The sequence below is a fragment of the Elephas maximus genome, chromosome 14 (genome assembly GCF_024166365.1).
Source record: "Elephas maximus indicus isolate mEleMax1 chromosome 14, mEleMax1 primary haplotype, whole genome shotgun sequence".
NCBI classification, from domain to species: Eukaryota; Metazoa; Chordata; class Mammalia; order Proboscidea; family Elephantidae; genus Elephas; species Elephas maximus.
In genome coordinates this window covers 99,263,885-99,282,673 of record NC_064832.1, presented here as the reverse complement: position 1 = coordinate 99,282,673, position 18,789 = coordinate 99,263,885, and the positions used below count along the sequence as shown (strand labels likewise).

Below are 18,789 nucleotides of genomic sequence, written 5' to 3'. Positions count from 1 at the left end.
AATCTTTGCACTAGCAGATCGTCAGGTCTTCCTCCTTTGGAGCTGCTAGGTGGGTTCCCACCACTGACCTTTCAGCTAGCAGCCAAGTGCTTAACTGTTGTGCCACCAGGCTCGTTTATATTTCTGTAGCTAAATCTACCCATGTCCACCACCCACCCGTCAGTCTGTTGTACTCTGCTGGCTTGTGTGTTGCTATGATGCTGGGAGCTGCGCCACCAGTATTTCAGATACCAGCAGGGTCACTCATGGTGGACAGATTTCAGCAGAGCTTCCAGACCAAGACAGACTAGGAAGGAAGGCCTGGCGGTTTACTTCTGAAAATTAGCCAACTAAAACGCCACAGAGCACAACAGAATATTGTCCAATGTAGCGCTAGAAGACAAACCCCTAGGCTGGAGGGCACTCAGAACAGATCCACAGTGGTAGCAACAGTGGACTCAAACACACCAGTGACGGGAAGATGGCGCAGAGCTGGGCGATATTTAGTAGTTGTACGTGGGGTGCCACGAGCTGGAGCCGACTTGACAGCAGCTCACATCAGCAATCCATCTCTGTTTTTTTAGATTACAGAAGAGCTTCAGAACAATAGGAGATTTTCTAAGAAGCAACAAGAGCCCAGCCCTCCATCCCTGCCAGACACAGTGGTGGCACACAGGTATGATCCAAGCTCTTGAATGTGAAGTCAGCTCGTGACTCTCCACTGATACTCGTTGTAGACGCATAGACAGGCCCCAGACCCTTCCAGAATGAAAATGCGGATACTTACCAAGGTTCCATGAACTTGTCCCATGGCCGGTGTGCCTCATTTAATTGCAGTGATGAGCAGTGTGATGTTTTCATCGTGCGACCCACCCTGACCACCCCTCTGGTTTTCTCTGAGGATCTTGGAATGGGGCTTGGTGGGCAGTGACTACAGAGCCCTGCGGCCATCGAGTGGGCATAGGAGAATCTCTACCTCCCCGTGTCACAGGAGGTCATGGGCCGTGGAGCAGCCAGCCCCTACATCCGTGGGAGCTCATGTTAGTATGTAATACGCTGTGCCACATGACTGCTCACTTGCATAAATTTATCAGAATGTGTAGACTGAGACAAACTATAAAGGAAAAGCAAACCACTCCTCACGTCCTGCAGCATCGTGGGACCTGCTCAACTGCTTGTTCTCGTATTTAAATGAGACATAGTTCAGACTCTTCCAGTGTTTTTCAGACCTTTACTGAGAAGGAGCCCTGGTGGCGCAATGGTCTAAGTGCTCGGCTGCTAACTGAAAGGTTGGTGGTTCGAACCTACCCAGCAGCTCCACAAGAGAAAGCCCTGACGATCTCCTCCCATAGAGATTGCAGCCTAGAACACCCTGGGGGGCAGTTGTACTCTGTCACATGGGGTCACTATGAGTTGGAAATGGATTTGGTTTTTGGTTTGTGGTCCTCAGTCTTTCGTTGTCCTGCATGCCCTCTTTTCCCTGGATGGCTGGCGGCGGGAATCTTGTCGTCATTTATAAAGCTTTCTTCATTTCTGTTTTCATAGAGGTTTTGAATCCTACCTCTGTAAGAAAGGAGCCCTGGTGGTACAATGGTTAAGTGCTTGGCTGTTAACCAAAGGATCAGATGTTCAAATCCACTCCATTGCTCCATGGTAGAAAGACCTGGCAATCTGCTCCCATAAAGATTACAGCCTAGAAAACCCTAGGGGGCAGTTCAACTCTGTCATATGGGGTCGCTGTGAGTTGGAAGCAACTCAGTGGCATACAACAACAACAGAAGAGCAGTTGAACTTGACAGTGTTCATGTTGTCTTCCTTGAGAAATGCATAATTTTTTTCTGTCCTTTCAAGGGAAAACAGTGTGCTGGTGGATACTTGCTCACCTGTGACAAAGGTCAGACTTCTGGCTGGTGAGGGTGCAAGCGAATTCTCTGTGCCTGCTGTGGGGTGCTCCGGGGACAGCACTGAGACAGGTGAGCTCTGCCCACCCTGGTGTCAGGGTCTTAACACGTGGGTCTGCGTCGGCTCTGCACTCCCCTGGGGGCCTGTGTGTTCACTGCGCAAACCCAGCACTGAACGTAGCTCTAGGGCTTCACTGTGAGTTCTCCTAACATCATCTGCCAAATCCAGCACTGAACGTAGTCCCGGAACTCCACCATGAGTTCTCCTTACGTCATCTGCCAAACCCAGCACTGAACGTAGCTCTAAGACTCCACCGTGAGTTCTCCTTACATCATCTGCCAAACCCAGCACTGAACGTAGTCCTGGAACTCCACCATGAGTTCTCCTAACATCATCTGCCAAATCCAGCACTGAACGTAGTCCTGGAACTCCACTGTGAGTTCTCCTTACGTCATCTGCCAAACCCAGCACTGAACGTAGCTCTAGGACTCCACTGTGGGTTCTCCTTACGTCATCTGCCAAATCCAGCACTGAACGTAGTCCCGGAACTCCACCATGAGTTCTCCTTACGTCATCTGCCAAACCCAGCACTGAACGTAGCTCTAAGACTCCACTGTGGGTTCTCCTTACATCATCTGCCAAATCCAGCACTGAACGTAGTCCTGGAACTCCACCGTGAGTTCTCCTTATGTCATCTGCCAAACCCAGCACTGAACGTAGCTCTAAGACTCCACTGTGGGTTCTCCTTACGTCATCTGCCAAATCCAGCACTGAATGTAGTCCCGGAACTCCACCATGAGTTCTCCTTACGTCATCTGCCAAACCCAGCATTGAACGTAGCTCTGAGACTCCACTGTGGGTTCTCCTTACATCATCTGCCAAACCCAGCACTGAACGTAGTCCTGGAACTCCACCGTGAGTTCTCCTTACGTCATCTGCCAAACCCAGCACTGAACGTAGCTCTAGGACTCCACTGTGGGTTCTCCTTACGTCATCTGCCAAACCCAGCACTGAACATAGCTCTAAGACTCCACCGTGAGTTCTCCTAACATCATCTGCCAAACCCAGCACTGAACGTAGCTCTAGGACTTCACTGTGGGTTCTCCTAACGTCATCTGCCAAACCCAGCACTGAACGTAGTCCTGGAACTCCACCGTGAGTTCTCCTTATGTCATCTGCCAAACCCAGCACTGAATGTAGCTCTAGGACTTTACTGTGAGTTCTTACGTCATCTGCCAAATCCAGCACTGAACGTAGTCCTGGAACTCCGCTGCGAGTTCTCCTTACGTCATCTGCCAAACCCAGCATTGAACGTACCTCTAGGACTCCACTGTGAGTTCTCTTTACATCACCTGCCAAACCCAGCACTGAACATAGCTCTAGGACTCCACCGTGAGTTCTCCTTACATCGTCTGTGCCACGTATACAGGTGACTGTCATCGAAATAGTGTTGTCCCGGGAATCAGGCTGATGGTTGCTCATAATCACCAGGACGCTTGTCTTCCTGACAGATAACAGGCACGCTGGTGACTTCATCATCTGAATAGAATCTGAAGGGCAGGGGGTATTCATAGTGGTTCAGCACTGACTGTGTCCTGGGCATTTAGTATTAATGTATTTGCCTCCATCATGTCTGCTGAAGTGTCACCTTCTTAGGAGTTCTTCTCTGGACACATGCCACCATAAACAATGCAAGGGGCTCCTTATCCACTTTCTGCTCTAATTTTCCAATTATTCTCTGTACTTAATCACCTTCTAATATTTTTTAATTTGTGTGTTTTGTTTATCTCCTGTCTTGTCCAACTGCAACATGAGCTCCAGGAAGACAGGGGCATTTTACTGTTTTGTTCATTGGTGTATTTCTAGTGCCTATAGCAGTGACTGGCAAACAGCAGGTGCTCAAGACATGTTCATTGTCTGAATAAATGAACGGACTAAAGGTGTCTTGTGAGGATCTGAGTATTATCAAGGAGGAACAGACTGTGTCGATGCATATTGAAAAGTGAAATGCTTTTCATAGGACATCAGTGACTGGACTGGCTCCTCTGTCTGTCGCCTATCTACCATCTTTCTGTCAGCTATCTACCATCTGTCTGTGTGTCCGTCCATCCACCTACCTGTATCTGTCTGTCTTCCATCTGTGTGTGTATCATCTATCTATCAACTATCTGTCATCTGTCTATCTACCTATCATCCATCTATCTGTCTGTATCTGTCTACTATCTATCTATCATCTGTATCTAGGGGATGTTTGTTGCCTCCAAACTTTGGGTACAATCCTAATTACACAGGGACCAGTTATCCACCAACCTCCACGACATAGAGGAAAGTAGACAGAAACACCCAGCGTTTCAGAGTAGCGGCAGAAGATGGAACAGAGGCAGGGGGAGTGAGGAGGAGCTGTGATCCCAATGACGGTGATTCGGGGGTGACACTGAAGGCAGAGTGGGGCAGGCACAGGATTCAAGGGCACTCAGTGGAAGTTAGCCAGAGAGACAATACACATAAAGTATCAGTGACAGACAGTCAGAAACGACACCTGTTGTCTTAGTCGTCTAGTGCTGTTATAATAGAAGCACCACAAGTGGGTGGCTTTAACGAAGAGAAGTTCATTTCTTCATAGTAAAGTAGGCTAAAAGTCCAAATTCAGAGCGTCAGCGCCAGGGGAAGGCTTTCTCTCTCATCAGTCTTCTCCCTGACTGGGAGCTTCTCTGCACAGGGACCCCGGATCCAAAGGACGCGCTCTGTACCCAGCACTGTTCTTTTGGCATTATGAGGTCCCTGTGTCTCTCTGCTTGCTTCTCTTTTATATCCCAAAAGAAATCTGCTCAAGACACAGTCCAGTCCCACAGATTGAGTCGTGCCTCGTCAACACTACTGCTGCCCATACCCTGCTGTTAACATCACAGAGGCAGGATTTACAACAGGAAAATCACATCAGATGACAAAATGGTGGACAGTCACACCATACCAGGAATCATGGCCCAGCCAAGCTGATACACACTTTTTGGGGGACACAATTCAATCCACGAAACCTGTCTAGGGCCCCTTAGTGTGTGGGCCAGCAGCCCCCCACGTGGCCTTCCCTGAAGATGGACAGCAAGTGGTGTTCGTAGTGACGACTGTGGGTTGTCAGTTCAAGCTAAGGTACACCCACTGAGTATTCAACGTGAGAAGCCAAAGGGATTGTTTACCATATTTTAGAAAAATTTATTTTCCAGTAGTTAGAACGTTTTAGTGTTTTGCATTATGATCTTGAGGAAGATGTGTGTTGTGAACAAATATCTTACCCACCCCATGAGGCACTTGGAAGGAGCTCTGGCTGGAGACCCTGGTGGTGTAGCGATTAAGAGCTACAGCTGCTAATCAAAAGTTCGAAGTTCACATCCCCCAGGCGCTTCTTGGAAATCCGATGGGGCAGTTCTCCTCTGTCCTGTAGGGTTGCTGTGAGTCAGAATCAACTCGATGGCAATGGGTTTTTTTTTTCTGGTTGCACAGTGATTAAGCACTCAGCTGCTAACCAAAATGTCAGAGATTTGAACCCACCAGCGGCTCCTCAAGAAAAAGATGTGACAGTCTGCTTCTGCAAAGATTACAGCCTTGGAAACCCTGTGGGGCAGTTATACTCCGTTCTGGAGGGTTGCTATGAGTCAGAATTGACTCAACAGCAAAGGGGTTTTAGTGAGAGGCATTTTTAGTTTCATTGTGGTAAGTAAACATGTAACAAAACATTTGCCATTTTACATTTTCCACGTGTACGACTCAGCAACATTAATTGCGTTCATCATGTGCAACCAGGCACTTTTATTATATTCACTATACAAGGCTAGGTGTGCCCATGTACTTGTAGAAGTGAGAAGATGGAAAAAGTACCTATATAGCCAGAGTAGAAACAGAGCTACCAGCTTGTGACTTTCAGGATTCCTGAAGCTGCTCCTCCTTGAGTAGCCAGTGAGGTTGGAGCTCCTAACTGCGTGTCTTGAGCCAAATGCTAGATGACAGGATGTCCTGGCCTCTCTCCTTAGCCCCCTCCTGTCTGGTCCCATGCCCACTGACGTCCTCAGATGGGCTACACCCTTCCACGTCAGCACCTTCGCAGATGCTCTTCCCTGTGCTGGGAAGCCCCTTCCCCGTGCTGGGAAGCCCCTTCCCCCACCCTCTGCCCAGCTAACCCCCCCGTCTGTATCCACCTCTTAGTTCTCAGCTTACACATTCCTGCCTCTGAGTTGGGATCCCAAGGACAAGTGGGATAGAGTTCTTGTCCTTATAGAACTCACAAACCAGTAGGAGAGATGGTCACAGACACAAAAGATGACTCACATGGTATTTTAAGAGCTTCAGTGGAGACAAATGAGCATGTTGTGAGGATGGAGTGGAACCCAGAGGGTAAACGAGGTTGTGAGGGCTGGTGTCTAATCAAAGAAGAAAGAGGCCAAAATGGTTCGGATAATCAAATAAGCGTCACTGTGTTTTATCAGTCAATTTAGACTTTTCTCCTGACATGGGGGAGAATGGAGGAGAGTAGGAAAGCAAGGAGCCCTGAGCCATGATTTTAAAAACCCGTGGCTGTCGAGTCGATTGCAACTCCTAGCAACCCCGTAGGACAGGCTGTGACACCAATGTGCTTACCTAGCTCAGTGTTTAGACTTCATCAAGCCACCATTACTATTTTTGTATATAAATATCCATATACGCTTGCTTAAATTGTTTTTCAGAAATAGTCTACATATATTTAAAGTAGATATAAAATTACATTATTTTACTTTCATTCTCACGGCCAGAAAAACTAAACTGATATTCACCGTATTACTTGAGATCACATTGTTGGTATTACATGTGCATACCTGTTGCCATCAGGTCAATTCTGACTCAAAGCGACCCTGTAGAACAGAGTAGAACTGCCTCATAGAGTTTCCAAGGAGCGCCTGGTGGATTTTAACTGCTGACCTTTAGGTTAGAAGCCGCAGCTCTGTACTGCTGTGCCACCAGGGTTTCCGTGTGTGTACTGATGCATGTTTTTTTTTTTTTTCCTGGCTTCTAATTAAAAAAAAAAAAATTTTTTTTTTTTTCTAATTACTGTGTGGAGTCTCTGGGTGGTGCAAACAGTTAACTCACTTGGCTGCTAACCCAACAGTTGGAGGTTTGAGTTTACCCAAAGGCACCTCCAGAGAAAGGCCTGGTGATCTATGCTTGAAAAGTCAGCCACTGACACCCAGATGGAGCATAGTTCTACCCTGACAGACATGGGGTCACAGGAGTCAGCGATGACTGGAAGACAACTGATTTAATTACTGCGTAATATAGACACATCATTATAGACACTTCATTGATGGAAAATAGACCAGACTTTATTTGTAGTTGACTTCTTCCCAACATTCTTCCCTGCTTCCTAGGAGTGGTTACAATTTTGATTATGATGAAAGTAAAAAAAGAAAAGAAAAACATATCAGAAGTCACAGAGATCTGCTGCTCCTTTAAAATACCTTTTTCTGTCGTTGCCCACCCTGTTGTTTACGGTCTTATTAGTTAAAAAATAAGAGCTATTCTAATGCTGTAGTTCTCTCCATCTATCTTTTTAAAATACTTTATTCTATTTTTCAATTGTTTAAATACATACAGCAAAAGATATACCAGTTCAACAACTTCTATACACACAATTCCATGACATTGAATACATTCTTTGAGTTGTGCCACATTCTCACCCTCCCTTCTGAGTTGTTCCTCCTCACTGACATAAACTCACTGCTACCTGACCTTCTGTCTAACCTTTCGAGCCATTGTTGTCGATTTGATCCCACATAGATAGTTCTTAAAAGAGCACAATGCTCAAGGGAGGCATTTTTTACTCATTAAACTATTGTTTGGTTCAGCCCACTGCGTTGGCCCGGAATCAAACCTAGGTCAACTACTTGGAAGGCAGTTATGCTCACCACTATACCACCAACGCCTGTAGGGTCACTGTGAGTTGGAGTCAACTCGATGACAATGGGTTTGGTTTGGTTTTGGTATTGTTTGGTTTAAAGAAGTCTTCATTAAAGGAATTTGTAAAAACCAAACCAAAATCACAAGAAATATTAAAGGGAATCCTTTGGTTAGAGCACCAACAATATTATAAAACAACCCAAGACTAGAACACAGGACAGAACAACCAGATATCAGCCCAGATAGGGAAGTCCTAAAAATAAGTCCAAGCTAAAAGACTGCAAATAGGGAAACAAAGATGTCAAATATGTAAACGATAACGTTAAAAAGAAGGGGATAAATAGTGTAGTCACAGAACTTCCATTTGGAGAGGAAGTAAAGGAAATATCAAGAAATAAAGGATCAGTTTAAACTTAGAAAAATAAAGGTAAATTTTAAAGTAAACTCAAAGAAAACTAACAAATCTACCCATCAAAATAAAAAAGAAGAAAAACGTAGAGGCTCGGCAAACAGAAAATCAACAATAATATAAAAGACGAAAACAAAGTACGTAAAGAAAAACTACTCAGAAAGCACAGAATATTAAGTAGAAGAAAGAAACTGTCAACACCACACGCACAAAAAATTAAAAAATGACAGCGGTAAACTCATCAGTAATTACACTGAATGTGAATGGGCTAAATGCACCAGTAAATAGTGGCAGAATGGATTAAAAAACTATCTGTCTATATGCGGCCTACAGGAGACACACCTTAGATGTAAAGACACAAACTAAAACTCAAAGGTTGGAAAAAACATACAACAAGCAAACGATAACCAAAACAGAGCAGGAGTGGTAATATTAATCTCTGACAAAATAAGACTTTAAAGCAAAATCCACCACAAAGGATAAGGAAGGACGCTATATGATTAAAGGGTCAATACATCAGGAGAACATAACCATAATAAATACATACGTGCACCAAGACAGGGCTCCAAAATACGTAAAACAAACTCAACAGCATTGAAAAGAGAAATAGACAGCTCCACAATAGCAGTAGGAGGCTTCTACACACCACTTTCGATGAAGGACAGAACATCCAGAAAGAAAACCAATGAAGATAACAGAAGATCGAAATGCCACAATCAACCAACTTGATGTCATAGACATATACGGAACAGTCCACCCAACAGCAGCCAAGTATACGTTCTTTTCTAGTGCACGTGGAACATTCTCCAGAACAGACCACATTTTAGGCCACGAAGCAAGCCTTAACAGAATCCAAAACATCAAAAGACTACAAAGCATCTTTACTCACCATAAAACCATAAAAGTAGAAATCAATAACAGAAACAGCAGGAAAAAAAAACAAATACATGGGAACTGAACAACTTGCTCAAAAACTACTAGGTTGTAGAAGGAATCAAGGATAGAATAAAGAAATTAATAGAATCAAATGAGAATGAAAACACATCTTACCAGAACATTTGGGACACATCAAAAGCAGTGCTTAGAGGTCAATTTATAGCAATAAATCTGAAAAGAAGAGAGGGCCAAAATCAAAACATTAACCCTACAACTTGAACAAACAGTAAGCGAACAGCAAAAGAAGCCCTCGGGCCCCAGAAGTAAGGAAATAATAAAGGTTAAAGCAGAAACAAATGAAACAGAGAACAGAAAAACAATTGAAAGTCAACAAGACCAAAAGCTGATTCTTTGAAAAGATCAACAAAATCAATAAACCATTGGCCAAACCGACAAAAGAAACACAGGAGAGGAAGCAAATAACCCAAATAGGAAATGAGATGGATGATATTGCAACAGACTCAACTGAAATAAAAAGGATCATAACAGAATACTATGAAAAGTTGTACTCCAACAAATTTAAAAACGTAGAGAAAATGGACAGATTTCTAGAAACACACTACCAACCTAAACTAACACAAACCCAGGTAGAAAAACTAAATAAACCAATAACAAAAGAAGAGATTGAAGAGTTAAAAAAAAAGCTCTAAACAACAACAACAAAAAAAACCCTGATGTTTTCACTGGAGAATTGTACCAAACTTTCAGAGAAGAGTTAACGCCAGCCCCACCAAAGGTATTTCAGGGCATATAAAAGAAGAAATACTTCTGAACCCATTCTATGAAGCCAGCATAACCCTGATACCAAAGCCAGGTAAAGACACCACAAAAAAGAAAATTACAGGCCAGTATCCCTCATAAACATAGTTGCAAAAATCCTCAGCAAGATTCTAGCCAGTAGAATTCAACAGCATATCAAAAAAAAAAAATAATTCATCATGACCAAGTGGGATTCATACCAGGTATGTAGGGATGGTTCAGCATTAAAAAATCCATCAATGTAATCCATCACATACATAAAAGATAAGAACCACAGGATCTTATCAATTGATGCAAAAAAAGGCATTTGGTGAACTCCAACATTTACTCGTGATAAAAAACTCTCAGCAAAATAGGGAAATTCCTCGACATAATAAAGGGCATTTGTACAAAGCCAACAGCCAACATCATCCTAAATGGAGAGAGTCTGACAGCATTCCCCTTGAGACTGGGAACCAGACAAGGCTGCCTTTTGTCATCGCTCTTATTTAACATTGTGCCAGAGGTCCTAGCCAGAGCAATAAGGCAAGAAGAAATAAAGGGCATCTAAACTGATAAGGAAGAAGTAAAAATATCCCTGTTTGCAGATGATATGATCTTATATACAGAAAACCCCAAAGAGTCCACAAGAAAACTACTTAAAACTAATAGAAGATTTCAGCAAAGTATCAGGATACAAGATAAACATACAAAAATCAGTTGGATTCTCCACACCAACAAAGAGAACTTCAAAAAGGAAATCACCAAATCAATACCATTTACGATAGCCACCAAGAAGATAAAGTACTTAGAAATAAACCTAACTAGAATCTTCAAGACCTATACAGAGAAAACTACAATACACTACTATAAGAAACCAAAAGAGACCTACATAAGTGGAAAATCATGCCTTGCTGATGGATAGGAAGACTCAACATTGTGAAAATGTCTATTCTACCCAAAGTGATCTAGAGATACAGTGCAATTCTGATTCAACCTCCTGTGGCATTCTTTAATGAGATGGAGAAACAAAAGGGAAGAGGCCCCGGATAAGTAAAGTATTACTGAAAAAGAAGAACAAAGTGGGAGGCCTCACACTACCTGATTTTAGAACCTATTATACAGCCACAGTAGTCAAAACAGCCTGGTACTGGTACAACGATAGATACATAGACCAGTGGAACAGAATTGAGAACCCAGACATAAATCCATCCACATATCAGCAGCCGATATTTGACAAAGCCCCAAAGTCTGTTAAATGGGGAAAAGACAGTCTCTTTAACAAATGGTGATGGCATAACTGGATATACATCTGTAAAAAAATGAAACAAGACTCATACCTCAAACCATGTACAAAAACTAACTCAAAATGGATAAAAGGCCTAAATATAAAATCTAAAATGATAAAGATCTTGGAAGAAAAAATAGGGATGATAGGAGCCCTAATAATACATGGCAAAAACAGTTTACAGTCCATAACTAAAAAAAAAAAAAAAAAATTAACTAGCAATGCACAAATACCAGAAGAGAAACTAGGTAACTGGGAGCTCCTAAAAATCAAACACTTATGCTCATCCAAAGACTTCACCCAAAGAGTAAAAAGATAACCTACAGACTAGGAAAAAAATTTTGGCTACGACATAAGGTCTAATCTCTAAAATCTACAAGGTACAGCAACACCTCAACAACAAAAAGATGAATAACCCATTAAAAAATGGGCAAAGAATATGAACAGGCACTTCACTAAAGAAGACATTCAGGTGGCTAACAGATACGTGAGGAAATGCTCATGATCATTAGCCATTAGAGAAATGCGAATCAAAACTACAATGAGACACCATCTCACTCCAACAAGGCTGGCACTAATCCAAAAAACACAAAATAATAAATGTTGGAGAGGTTATGGAGAGACTGGAACACTTATACACTGCTGGTGGGAATGTAAAATGGTACAACTACTTTGGAAATGATTTGGCGCTTCTTTTTTTTAAAAAGCTAGAAATAGAACTACCATATGATCCAGCAATCCCGTTCTAGGACTACATCCTGGGGAAATAAGAGCCATCATACAAATAGACATATGCACATATGTACATCTAAATCAACTGGTAAAACACAGTTTCTTAAGAAAATGTTCTGCATCCCACTAGGGTGAGTGGCGTCTGGGGTCTTAAAAGCTTTAGAGCAGCCATCTAAGATGCATCTATTGGTCCCAACCCACTTAGAGCAAAGGAGAATGAAGAGCACCAAAGACACAAGGAGGCTATTAGCCTAGGAGACTAAAGGTCCTCATAAACCAGAGAGTCCACCAGTCTGAGACCAGAAGAACTAGATGGTGCCTGGCTACCACCAATGAGTACCCTGACAGGAAACACAACAGAGAGTCCCAGACAAAATGGGAGAAACGTGTGGAGCAGAACTCAAATTCATGTAAAAAGACCAAACTTAATGGTCTGACAGAGGCTGGAGGAACCCGCAAAACCATGGTCCCCAGACACACTGTTAACCCAGAGCTGAAACCATTCCTGAAGCCTACTCTTCAAAGATTAGACTATAAAACAATAATACACGGGAGGAGTGCGCTTCTTAGTTTAATCAGATATAGGAGACTAAGTGGGCAGCTTCTGTCCAGAGGCAGGATGAGAAGGCAGGAAGGGGCAGGAAGGGACAGGAACTGGTTGAATGGACTCGGAACCCAGGGTGGAAAGGGGGAGTGTGCTGTCACATTGTGGGGATTGCAACTAATGTCACAAAACAATGTTATATAAATTTTTATATGAGAAATTAACTTGGGCTGTAAAGTTTAAACACAGTTAAAAAAAAAAAAAGTAAAAACTCAAGCAGTCCAATTAAAAAATGGATAAAAGATGTCAGGGATTGAATTATGTCCCCCCAAAAATGTGTATTGGTTAGGCCACAATTCCCAGTATTACGTGGTTGTCCTCCATTTTCTGATTTTATGTTGAGAGGATTAGAGTGGGATAGTAACACCACCGTTACTCACATCCAGTGCGAAGTGTAAAGGGAGTTTCCCTGGGGTGGGCCTGCACCACCTTTTATCTCTCAAGAGATGAAAAGAAAGCGAAGCAAGCAGAGAGTTGGGGACCTCATAGCACAGAGAAAGCAGTGCCAGGAGCAGAGCGTGTCCTTTGGACCATGGGAAGATTGAGGACAAGGACCTTCTTCCAGAGCCGACAGAGGGAGGGACTTCCTGTGGAGCTGATGCCTTGAACTTGGACTTGTAGCCTACTTTTCTGTGAGGAAGTAAATTTCGCTTTGTTAAAGCCATCCACTTGTGGTATTTCTATTATGGCAGCACTAGATGACTAAGATAGATGTGAATAGACGTTTCACAGGAAAAGATATACAGATGGGAAAAAGCACATGAAAGATACTCAATATCATTAGTCATTTGGGAAATGCAAATTAACATCAAATGAGCTATCACTACTCACCTATTAGAATAAAAAAAAATTAGAATAGCTACAATAAAAAATAGCGATAATATCATACGAGAATATTTGATATTGGTGGGAATATAAAATGGTACAGCTACTCTGGGAAATAGTTTGGCAGTTTTTTACAAAACTGACAAAAAAAAAAAAAAAGGCTTCAGGGGATATTTTTACTTTAGGGTTTAAAGAATATCTCAGGGCAGTAGTTTTTGGGATTCATCCAGTCTCGTTGGCTCCAGAAAATCTGCATTCTATGAGAATTTGAAAATCAGTTCCACATTTCACCCCCTTTTGATCAGGATTCGCCTGTAGAATCTTTGATCACAGCATGCAGCAACGGTAGCTGGGCACCATTCAGTTCTTCTGGTCTCATGGCAGAGCCAACTACCCATGCATTTCATGAACACAAGTTTACATGGTGTGTATGGCGTGACGTATCAGCACTAAAAAGCTCACCTCATTTTGCTCTCAGCATCGGAGTATAGGAGTAGTACCAGTTTGTAAGGTGAGGAAATGAAGCAATGCAATTTATTTCAAATTCAGTAGCTGAAAGCTACAGAATTGTAGATGCTCACAGACAATTTGTTTTCTTTCTCATTAAAGGTCATGTGGGCTCCCCTTCAGACCATGTAGCGCTCTCTCTCAATTCCTTCCACGCTGCTCTGCCAGTCAGATGCTACTCTGAAGCTGCCCCTTCTCCTGAGGCCACTGCAGTTACAAGTCAGAACATCTCTGTTCATTTTCCATCAGTTGTGCCCAGAGTCTCCAAGTTTCTCCCTCAGCACTGCAGTTCTGTGTTGGGCCAGACCTGTTCCTTGTGTCCCGACTGTCTGGTAAGTCTTCCTGGGTACGTGGGCCAGATCAGATGCTCTCACTCCTGCTGGCCAGGACCCTGGCTTGCGTGTTGTTAATACTCTGGTCAGAAGCCTCTCAGACTGGGACCTGAGAGCTGTGGTGGATCCTAAGCTCCTCCTCTCTGGTGAGTTGAAACCAGGTGGAGTTAACCCAGGCTTTGCTGCTGTGCAGGACTGGGGTCTAGATATCCAGAATCCATGGGTCCGGGTGTGGCTCAGCTAGTCTGACCTTAATCCGTTTGACCTTGAGGAGCAGATGGAGTCTGATGTTTGAGGAGCCTTGATTGCTCCTCTGCCCGTCTGTTCCACTCAGAGCCCCTGCCATACTGCACCCCACTCCACCATCCTCACCCACCCGGCCCCACAGCTGGCAGCTGCTTTGTTTCTGCTCCTTTTTACTGCTCAACCCTGTGCTTTTGCCACCAGGCAGGCTGATTTCAGACACCGATGTCCTCCTGACCTACAGACTCACGGAGCACCCATTGTGTTCTGGCGATGTGCTCAGAGCAGGGCCGTGGGATGGACGGACAGACATGGTCTCTGCCCTGGGCAAGCTGCAGCGCTGTGGGGTGCAGACATAGAAGCAGACAGTTGCAGTTGCGTGATGGCGTGGACTGCGATGACGTAGAGGGTGCGACGGAGCACGTGGGAGGGTCCCGTACTCCAGACTTGGGTTGGGTGCCCTCCAGTCGATCCTGACTGTAGTTACCCTGCGTGACAGAGCAGAACGGCCTTCCAGGGTTGCCGAGGCTGTCATCTTTACAGGGGTGGATCCACAGGTCTTTCTCCCACAGAGCCGCTGGTGGGTTCAAACTGCCGACCTTTCGCAAAGCAGCTGAGCACTTAATGACTGTGCTACCAGGGCTCCTTTGGGAAAGGTTAGGGATGGCTTATCTCTGGAAGAAGAACCACCTAAGCCGAGATCTGAAGGGTAGGAATTAGCCAGGCAGAGGGGTTAGGACCTGGGGTGAGAAGGGAAGAGTGTTCCAGGCGGATGGGTCAGCACGTGGCAACAGTGGTGCCCTTATGTTCTGGAGGGAGTGTCCCCATCTTGGGGAAAGCTCAAACCAGACTGGCCTGCTTACGGTGGACTTCCGATGACCTGAGCAGAGCTGCTAGTACTTAAGCACTTGAAAAATAGCTAACATGTTTTGAGTACAGTATTGGGCCAGATACTCTTAACTGCTTAATGTGGGAGATCTAATGAGTCCCTGAAACCGTCCTTTGAGGAGATACTGCTATTACCACCATATGATGTCTGTAAAAAAGACTGTGACCTTCCCACAAAACGTTCGTGAGAAAAAACTTTCAAAGAAGAATTACAAGGCAATTAAAAAGTAAGAAGTGTCTATAGACATAAGGAGCCCTAGTGGTGTAACGGTTAAGCACATGGCTGCTAATCCAAAGGTTGGCGGTTCGAACCCACTCAGGGGCTGCGAGGGAGAAAGACCTGGCGATCTGTTCCTGTAAAGGTTACAGCCTGGAGAACCCCCTGGGGCAGTTCTCATCTGTCACACGGGGTCGCTGTGAGTCAGAATCAACTGACGGCACCAGCAACAAAGACAGACATGATGATGTTGGCGATGGCCATAAGGAGTCCAGCAGGAAGACCAGGGAGAGTGAAAGAAAATATTGCAACGTTATTGTTATTTTTGCTATTGACCAATACCTACATTGCGTAATTTTTTGTTGGAGAATTCTTGTAAGGAAAGAATTACTTATAAGGATAAATAGTACGTATTTTAAAATCTGTAGGTTTACTCACCTGCAGATTTCACATGGTTTTGCAGGCCAACACATAAATACAGTAGCTTTGAGACATTTGTGACATTTTGAGAAAGAAGGAGTCGGGGTTCTGTTAACGTGGTTTCTCCCCCTTTGCAGCAGCAGTTTCAGGCATAATAACGTGCGTTTGAAGTTCACACTCTTGACCACCTACTGGGCGCTGATGACAATACAGGAAGACTGGAACAAAGGATGATCTTGGAAGCTACATCAGAGACCCGATATCAAAAGAGTGTGCACTGTACAGCTTCTGGTAAATGAGCTGAAAATTCCTGCAGACAGAAAGGCAGAGAAAACGCTGGCCGTCTGCTTTTACTTCTCCCTCAACCGGAGCTCCAAGGACAAATGGCCTAGGTGATCTAGACTCTACTGTACTAAAAAAAAAAAATTTTTCACGATTTATGGAGAAAGTGCACCGTAAAGAAGATCTATGTAGACTTGCTAATGTGGTAAGATTGAGAAGGTACCCTAGTACCCGGTGTCACCGAGCACACACGCTGAATGTGATTCATGTACTCAGTGTCACAGTTAATTACTGTCACTTGTTTCTAGGTGGTGGTTTTTCTAGATTTGACATTTTAGAGAGTTACCTTCTTTATTCACCATCCAAACCAGTGTATCCAGAAATAGACCAAAAGTGGCATTTACCTCTTCACCAGACCACTAACACATTAATGTGTGAGTTTTTCCATTTTACAATCCCTTGAGTAAAATGAGAGCCAATAGGGCATTTTTTTTTTCCTTTTTGGGTCTTCAGTTACAGACTAGCGGGTCTCTGCTCTTTGCTTTTCTTCTCCTCTTCCCTATGGGTACTAGAAAGACTATTGAAAATAAGGGAGAAAATGTCCGTTTTATATTGCACTGAACGTTCTTACGTATAGCATAAGTTTTACTGTTAAAGAAATATCCAGTTTGGACTCTGAAGACTGTAACCCATTTTTGTTTCCGTTGGCGAATATGTATTCTTCTTTTAATAGTACTATGTAGGAAATTTAATTTTACTGGATTTTTATTTGAGAAGCTTTAAGTTAGGCACAGCCTAAATGTTGTGTAACTTTTCTTTGGGGATGCCACAAGGATGGTCTGTGTGGATGTTTGATGTACTTTATAAAGGAACCAGAAGTTTCCAACCAAGGTTCTCTGCTCATTATTACAAATGCGTGCCTGTCTCCTCTACTGTTACCTTTAGGAGTAATTACTTTGACCTATAAGACAGCCCATTGAGGTATTTTGGGCACTGAGCTGAGACTTCGAGGACTAGTAGGCATGGCCGAAGCCAAAAGTTAGAGATTTGAGGGCTAGTTAGGGGGATGGGTTTTCAAAGGGAACCACGTCTGCAAAGGTACTGAGAAAAAACTGACAGAACACGCTTAGAGACTGAAAGTAATTCCATGTGGCTGTGCATAGAGTTCGGAGCCCTGGTGGCGAAGTGGTTAAGAGCTTGGCTGCTAACCAAAAGGTCAGCAGTTCAAATCCAGCAGCTGCTCCTTGGAAACCCTATGGGGCAGTCCTACTCAGTCCTATAGGGTTGCTATGAGCCGGAATCAACTCCACGGCAGTGGGTTTGGGTTTCTTATGGATGCATAGAGTTCAGGTGTAGGATAGGGGCGAATGGAGCAAGGGGAGGGGCAAAGGCAGAAACAGGCCAGGTGAGATGGCCTCATTGGAACCTTCTGTGGCTCCTCACATCAGGATCCGGACATAATCAGATTTGCATTGCAGAATCAGCGCTGTAGCTTTACTGAACTAAAGGCAGAATGAAGTAAAAGATGCTAAAATCAGCTGGGGAGGAGGCGGCCATTCCAGTAATTCAGGTAAGAGGTGGCCCCAAATTAGTTATTGGCAGTGAGAATTAAGAGAGTTAGACAGCCCTGGTGGAGCCGTGGTTAAGAGCTCAGCTGCTAACCAAAAGGTTGGCAGTTTGAATCCACCAGCTGCTCCTTGGAAACCCTATGGGACAGTTCTGCTTAGTCCTAAAGGGTCCCTATGAGTTGGTATTGACTCGACGGCAGTGGGTTTAGGTTTTTTTTTGGTTAGACAGATTTGATAAATGTTGTTACATGTTGGTGCCATCTAATTAATTTTCAACTCATGGCAACCTGGTGTGACAGGGTAGAACTGCCCCATAGGGTTTCTGTGGCTGTAATCTTTACGGGAGGCAGCCTTTCAGTTAGCAGCTGAGCACTCAACCATTGCACCACTAGGGCTCCTTCAGTAAATATGAAGGGAGCAGAATTAGCAAAGCTTGGTAGTTGACCCGATACAGGGTGTGAGGAAGGTGAAAAATTAAGGATGACACCCAGGTATCTCGTTTTGGTAGCTGGATGGACAGGATTGAGGCTCACTGAGGGAACACAAGGAACAGAGAATTTAGGGGGATGGCGCTGGAGGTGACAATTATACAGGGGTACATGTTACATTTGAGGTATTTGTGGGATGTCCTTGTGGAGATAGCCAAAATACGTTCAGATATGGGCAGCACAGATCGGGGATCCAAGTGAGGGTTGACATGGTTGGGGAGTCCTTAGCACTATGGTGTATCCGAATGGCTGTGTTGGCAAAGAATATTGAGAATACCATGGACTTCCAAAAATGAACACAACTGCCTTGGAAGAAATGAAGCCAGAATACTCCTTAGAAGGAGGGATGGCAAGACTTTGTCTCACGTACTGTGGGTATGTTATCAGGAGGGACCAGTCCCTGGAGAAGGACATCATGCTTGGTCAGTGAGAAAGAGGAAGACCCTCAAGGAGATGGGTTGATACGGTGGTGGCTGTAACAATGGGTTCAAACACACCAACAATCACAA

The 18,789-nt window shown here is 44.0% G+C and overlaps 1 protein-coding gene across 1 annotated transcript in view; it reads left to right on the top strand.

Annotated features, from left to right (window-relative positions):
- The window catches only part of SOHLH2 (spermatogenesis and oogenesis specific basic helix-loop-helix 2), a 71,574-nt gene extending 54,484 nt beyond the window's left edge, over positions 1 to 17,090 (top strand). Inside the window, exons 8-11 of the mRNA XM_049853280.1 lie at positions 564 to 655; positions 1,831 to 1,952; positions 13,945 to 14,174; positions 16,080 to 17,090. Of these exons, the coding sequence (XP_049709237.1) occupies positions 564 to 655; positions 1,831 to 1,952; positions 13,945 to 14,174; positions 16,080 to 16,097 (462 nt within the window). The 3' untranslated portion in view covers positions 16,098 to 17,090. The remainder of the gene's footprint in view (positions 1 to 563; positions 656 to 1,830; positions 1,953 to 13,944; positions 14,175 to 16,079) is intronic.
- Positions 17,091 to 18,789: the final 1,699 nt, after the last annotated feature.